The 7,500-nt window shown below is 45.7% G+C and overlaps 1 protein-coding gene across 1 annotated transcript in view; it reads left to right on the top strand.

The window, feature by feature from the left end:
• The first annotated feature begins 2,074 nt into the window (after positions 1-2,074).
• bnc1 (basonuclin zinc finger protein 1) overlaps positions 2,075-7,500 on the top strand; it is a 17,686-nt gene continuing 12,260 nt past the window's right edge. Inside the window, exon 1 of the mRNA XM_079736561.1 lies at positions 2,075-2,307. Within this exon, the coding sequence (XP_079592687.1) occupies positions 2,299-2,307 (9 nt within the window). The 5' untranslated portion in view covers positions 2,075-2,298. The remainder of the gene's footprint in view (positions 2,308-7,500) is intronic.

Here is a 7,500-nt window from a genome sequence, read left to right on the forward strand (position 1 = left end):
ACCCCACCCCATATGACCCCACCCTCCCCACTGCCACAGGTACGGCAGCAAACCTGTGGTTTAAAACGAGTGCCTGTTAAAACTTGCTGTGTAATTTTTGGATTAGCAGATGCCTCTGATGGCAAAAATCATCAGAGCTTCTCCCCGTGGCCATGCGAGCTGTGAATGGAGGCAGTGACTAGGGAAAAGACTTAACCCCCCCAAAAAAAAAGCTAAACACTAAAAAAGTATTAAACTGATACTTATGATGATGATGACCAATGTGAGAACAGATACAAGGTTTGAGGTGCGATTACGTAAGCCCCAAAAAGTTGTACGAGGGAGGTATCTGGTCTTACCTCTCTTCCGTGTACTTTTTGAACGCCTACTGATTTAACTGTAGCATCATTGAAAAAAAGGACTCAGAGCACATGGCTTTGCTCGTTGATTTGCTTTTGGCACCTTGACGCCATCCAAAATCGATGAGTTTTTCTGCACTTCAACGTTCCCTGAAACAATACAGAAAGTCATCACATAATTTAAAGGCTGTTTGAATGGCTGTGGATTCCGTTATTTTTTATTTTCTTTCCTTTTTGAGTGCCCTATACTTGTACACTCATATACCGGGTCCCCGTCCCAAAGAAATGCTTAACTCAGTCGCTGACACATTCCTGACTGCACAAGGCATAACTTGTTATGGAGGTTGTTCACAGGACTATGCTAAGGTGAAAGACGCACACACACACAAACATGCACACACACATACACATGCCCACCCACACACATGCACGCAAACATTCTCTCTCTCACACACACACACACACACAAACACACACATGCTCATAGACACACACACACGCACACACACACACACACACACACACACACACACACACACACACACACACAAACACACTTGCACACAAACACACTTGCACACAAACACACACACACACACATACATTCTCACACACACACATGCTCACACACACACACACGCAGACACACTTGGAGAGGGGCAGCATTGATTTTAGGGAATTACTCAGATTGAGGAAGAGAGAGAGAGAGAGTGAAGGAGGAAGAGGGAGAGACAAAAAGAGCGGGGGAGTGGAGTGAGAGAGAGGGGGAGAGAGAGAGAGAGAGAGAGAGAGAGAGAGAGAGAGTGGAAGAGGAGGGAGTTTCTCCTGACTGCATTAGCAGTGCCTCCAGCCTTTGTGATTCCTTTTGATCAAATCTCTGTGAAAGATGAGTGTCATGCCCCCTTCCAGCCAGCTGTGGGGGGAGACTGCCCTGGCCTTGTGTGTGTGTGTGTGTGTGTGGGGGGGGGGGGGGGGGGGGGGTGTATCTGTAGGTGTGTAGGTGAGCGTGTGGCTCCATAGGCCCATGTATTAACGACATTATCCCCTGTATGTTTAAGTGCACTTGTACATGTGGATGCCATGGAACTGTGTTTTTGTGAGTGCCCTTGCATGCACGTGTGTGTGCGCGTGGTTGTGTGTCTGTGTGTGTGAGCAGGGAGCTCCTGAGGTGAGAATGCAGAGTGGGAGGATCTCATTCCAATCCCCTGTGCCCAGTTCAACACACACACAAACACACACACACACACACACACACACACACACACACACACACACACACACACACACACACACACACACACACACACACACCGAACATCTTGAGTAGTTTAGAGCCAGTCCACCGCAACATTAGAGGGTGAGCAAGGAGAGAGGGAGAGAAAGAGAGAGAGTGAGAGAGAGGAGGAGGAGGCGGCAAGAGTGTGCGTGTGTCAGAGTAAAAGCACGGTGACTTTTGCCTTTTACTCCGGAGTGAGTGGTTGCGCTCGGTGGTGGCTCTCTGTACTTGTGTGTGCCTGTTTTTCTGCGCTTGTGCACGCGCATGTCTGTGTGTTTGTGTGTGTGTTTGTGTGTGTGTGTGTGTGTTTGTGTGTGAGTGAGTGCCTGACAGAATAGAGGAGAAGAGAATAGATGTGAGTGAGAGTTGGAGAGAGAGAGAGAGAGTTGGATAGGGAGGCAGAGTTGGAGAGAGACAGAGAGAGAGTGAGAGCAAGAGAGAGAGAGAGAGAGAGAGTGAGAGCAAGAGAGAGAGAGAGAGAGAGAGAGAGAGAGAGAGAGAGAGAGGGAGAGGGCGAGCGAGCAGCGGTGTGCATGTGTACTCGTGTTTCTGCAGGAGACAGCGCTGGGTGTGTGATGGCTCTTTAGTACTTGTGCAGACAGGAGAGTTGGAGGCAGATCCTTTGTGGGAGTCGCGGGGAATGGCAAACTACGCCTTATCCTTGGAAACATAGGACGAGTGACAATGGCTGAGGTAAGACACTCGGCTTTTCTTCTCTCTCTCTCTCTCTCTGCCCCGCTAAGCGCTTTGATTCCTCTGTCTCCCGTCTCCCCCCCCGTTCCACACCTGGGGTCCCCGGCTCTCTGGCGATGGGCTGGCAGAAGCCTGGGGACGGCATCTCGCCGAGTGTTGTCGGACTAAGGGAGAATGGGATTTTTTGGGGTCTGTGTGGTTGACTTTGGACGGATGGACTTTATCTTGAATGTTTGCCCCCCAGGTGGCGAGGTGCTTTATCTGTGGATCAGGGGAAGTCATGTTTTGTTAAGCGCTACACGATGTTTTTTAGATTGAGAAAAAAATAGCTCTGGGGAGGAATGTGTGCTCTTATTGGAAGGAGTGGAGAAGGACACATTCTGGACTTTGTGTCACAATCATAAAGAAAAGAGAATTCCTTGAACCGCAAAAAAATTAAATGACTCAACATGAATGCATTTTGCAATCACGTTGAACGCTCAATGTACCGCTGTGTAATACATAGAAAAACACAAACAAGCGTGAGGGAATGTGTGAGAAAGTGTCCTTACGATGCCTCGTCGCCAAGAGCCATCCAAAACTCAGACAGTCGACGGGCACAAGTTCATCACACTTTTCCTCTATTATTTTATTATTACGTGCCATTCTGTGTGGTTATATTATATTCCATCCAATTCCATTTCCAAAAATATAACAACGAAAAGTCCAACAATGATAACGGACTCGACTGAGTGATTCAAAGAAAAAAACGAGATGGAAACTTGGAGGAATCAGGAGTTTTTTATTCCCGTCATGTCCAGTCTCGGATATCCCGCACTCCATGCGTTCACCGTGTGTCATCAGTTACTTCACTCTGAGTCGCGTCCCTGCGTCTGTTGCCCAGCTCTGTTGCATGAGAACCAGCACAGGCATGCTTGCTTTAAACCCCCCACCCCTCCCACCCCTAACACCACTCCAACACACACACACACACACACACACACACACACACACACACACACACACACACACACACACACACAACCCCCTACCCTACACTCTGGGATGGCTGGCTGCTGTTGGAATGTAATTTAAAAGTAGGCTAATGTTTTGTTGCAGCCATAATGTAACAATTAGCTAAGCTGTCTGAGTGCCGATGTTGGGTAGCAGCAGACAACTCACTTTCTCTCCTGTACTCTCTTTTTCCAATTCTCCGTTGGTGTGTGTGTGTGTGTGTGTGTGTGTGTGTGTGTGTGTGTGTGTGTGTGTGTGTGTGTGTGTGTGTTTGTGTGTGTGTGAGTGCTTGTGCGTGTGTGTGTTTGTAAACCTTCTCCAACTGTTATTGGAGAAACAGTTTGTGGTTGGACTCATTATACTAGCGTTGGTTAGCAGAGCATCCACAGTGCTGAGAGGACACGAAACAAACATAACCAAAGTTCTTACTGCAGGATGAAGCCGAAGATGGTAGTTTGGGGAAAAGTTCAGAGAATGTAATTAATTCAAGTAATTCATAGATACGGTCATAATGGTATAATGGCTTTTTGTGGAGGACTTTGGTGGCTGTAGGTATTCCTTTAGAGAGGAAAAGAATAGTTCTCATTGTCAAACGTTGTGTAATGAATAGCTGGTTATATAAATTGTTGTTATTTTTTTTACTTAGAAATCAGCACAGGCAAATATACATAATGAATAAAATCATTTTGAGCATTTTGAGATGTTTTAAATTAAAGTCAAACAATGTCCATTTTTGTTTTTGATAAAAAGAATATATACATGATACAGAAATATATATATTTGTAGCTTTTAGATTTATTCCTACAAAAATACAACATTTAAATTATTGGCAAAAAGTATCTTTAAAAAGAAAATGCAGCTGAATAATCAGAATGGGGGATTTCAATGGACAACACATTTCTTAAATATATAAATACTTCCCCACTGTTTCGATGAGTTAAAGTGACCATGATTACAACCATACTTCCATTCCTGTCATTTTCAATAACTGCAGGGTAAAACAACGTGTTTTTAATGTACAAGAATGTACCCCTACACAATTACGTGCAGAAACACCCATCCACACAGACACACAAAAACATACACACACGCGCGCACTCACACACACTTACACACTGAAAAACACACGTATACACACTCACATAAAAAAATACAAAAGAAGGAAAACAACAGCACCAAAGGGAGAACCTGGGATTGCTTTGACGTGTGTTTGTGTCAGACCACTTCAGAACATTAACGGTATCTATCTATCTTTATCATTTTATCTATCCCTCCATCTTTCCCCTTCCCTATCTTACTTCACTTTAACACCTCCATTTCGGCACATCACGCACGGGTGTTTTTGCTTTTTTTTTGTGCTTTTTCGTGCATGCGTACATGTGTGTGCTGGCGTGCCCGTGAGTGCGTTTGTGTGTGTGTGTGTGTGTGTGTGTGTGTGTTTTTGAGTGTTTGTGTGTGTGTGTGTGTGTGTGTATGTATGTGTGCGTGCGTGCGTGCGTGCATGCGTGTGTGAGTTGCCGTGTGTGTGAATGTATGCGTGTGGGTGGTGCGTGCATGCGTGTGTGAGTGGCCGTGTGTGTGTGTGTGTGTGTGTGTGTGAGTGTCTATGTGTGTGTGTGTTTGTGTCAGCTTCATTAGCTTCATGATGGTCCATCCGTGAGGGGCCTCTACTCCTGCCTAAGACCCCCCTCCCCCTCGCAGCGTCTCCTGGAGCATGATACCCCCCCAACCCACCCACCAAGCCTCCACCCACCCACCACCACCACCACCACCACCACCACCACCACCCAGGCTCCCCTCTTACCCCGACTACCCAGGTTCTGTCCTGCTCCGCCACCAGAAGGCTTGCTAGGATTTGTACGCCAGATGTGACAGGATTGTCAGGGGGGAGGAGGGGAGAGGGGGAGGAGGGGAGCTCTGATATTAATCAGAGCGTAGCTGGGAGCCAAAAACTCTTCTCTTCCCTCTCTCTCAGGATCAGTGTACCAACATGTTCCTCTCATTTAGTACTCCTCGGGTCTCTCCCACAGTCTCTCTAGGTCTCTTGCTCTCTCTTTCTCTCTCTCGCTCTCTCCTTATGTCTCTCTCTCCGTCTGTCTCTCTCTGTCTCTCCCTCCGCGCGCTCCTCCAGCACATCGCGCTGTGAAGCCACCAACGGCAAACTTCGGGCTTCCTTCTCAATTTCCACTTTTGCCTTTTTCTTTAACTTCCCTTTTCTGAAAACTCCCGCAACTTTTTTTATGTCTTTTCAAAAGGGATCCACTCTTCCTTCCCTTTCTCATGGATATTCAGGTAAAGATGTGTTGCACCTGGTGTGTGTTTGTATGTGTGTGTGTGTGTGTGTGTGTGTGTGTGTGTGTGTGCAAAGCATGTGTTTAAGGAGTGTGTGTTGCCTCCACATGCACACTTTGATTGACTGGTGGATAGTTGGAAATAATGAGTTTTTCATGGTGTCTTTGGGCTGTATGGTCTTCTAATAGGCTCAAGCAGCCTGTCACTACACGCAGCAGCCTGGCTTTTCCTGTGGTTGTCTCTGTGTCTCTCTCCCTCTCTCTCTCTCTCTCTCTCTCTCTCTCTCTCTCTCTCTCTCTCTCTCTCGCTCTCTCTCTCTATCACTCCTTTCTTCCACCTCCAGCAGTGTTAACTTTAACCTGCTCAGTGTTAAAGCTCGCCCATTGACAGTCTTGTTTATCTAAAAGAGTGCTGTTAAGACACATCAAGGGGACAGACAAACTGAGGCAAACTTTTACGAAAAAAAAGGAATGTGATTGAGATTACAGGATTAGCCTCTTAAATGAGGTGCCACGTGTTCCTTTATTCATGTTTTTTTTCCTCTTTGCTATGTGTTTAATGTGCTTCCCTGTATGACTTCCGTAGAGTATTGGCAGATACCCATAACATCACACACACACACACACACACACACACATAAAACGAGGAGTGTGTTTGACGATTGTGGTTCAACTAACACTTGTAGTCAATTAACATTTTTTAAAACGCATTGCAACTCATTTACATGTAGTCAGTGGAATTATTAATTCATGGCACTCAAAGTGCCATGTGTTCATGTGTGTGTGTGTGTGTGTGTGTGTGTGTGTGTGTGTGTGCGCGTGTGTGTGTGTGTGTGTGTGTGTGTGTGTGTGTGTGTGTGCGTGTGTGTGTGTGTGTGTGTGCATCTGTGTGAAAAGGCATGGTGAGCTTGGGCTTTTGGTTTGACATGCGTGTGTGCACATCTGTGTGTGTGTGTGTGTTTGTGTGTTGTTAAAAAGGTGAGTTTAGTTTGGGCCCTTAATTTGGCATGGAGGAGACTTCCTCTGTGCTGCCAGAGTCAGAGCTCTCAGGAGAGGTATACTGGAGCGGGCCATGTTCCTGGTACAGCAAGGTGTTTTTTCTGGCAGTAACACACTGTGAATTCAACTGCATTAGATAACTGTCCCGGGATATGTTTTTTTTACAGGCTCCTGGGTGAGATTCAAGTCATTAATGGATTATGTCAAGCCTCAATCAAAGGATGTAGCAAAAGAAATATGTCATAGTCAAAATGAATTGCTCTTTATTGATGAATCGCTTGGAATTTTGCCTGCTATTTTTACAGTAATTATTTAATAATTTTGCTTCAGAAATGTTCATGATTTTCCCTCTTTAGACACACCTCTCCTTAGAAAGAGTCATTTTTGTAACTTTCCTACGATATTGCATTTGCAGTTTAATAATGCCCACCTTTGCATGCCTACACTGAATCCCCACAAATTATATTTGGTTTTATTATAACCTTAAAAACATCCACATTATAGTTCTCATTCATGACTTTTATTTGATTCATCCTTTGTTGCCATATCAGGTTCCATGAAGGGTTGTATAAATAGCCACAAATCTTTTTAGATTCTAAATATTCCCTGTAGGCCTACATACAAATGAAAACAGCTCAACAACTCTCCCTTCGTCTTTCACTTCATTTTATCCCTCAATTAGCTTGTAAACCGATCATTAAGAGTGGGGACGTCCCAGCCGTCCTCTGTCGAGGTGTGGAAAACGGGCCCTGCCGATTACAATGTTATTATTATTTTCGCTCAGGCCGGCTCCTGGCAGCGGCAGCCCCGCGTGTTCCCCCATAGAGCAGTCAGTCAGTACCAGACCGCTGTTAATTGATTAGCCTCCCAGCACATTAAGGGGGTGACAGAGACGGGGTAGCCCACTCCT

The sequence above is a fragment of the Pollachius pollachius genome (genome assembly GCF_949987615.1).
Source record: "Pollachius pollachius genome assembly, chromosome: 5".
Taxonomy (NCBI): Eukaryota; Metazoa; Chordata; class Actinopteri; order Gadiformes; family Gadidae; genus Pollachius; species Pollachius pollachius.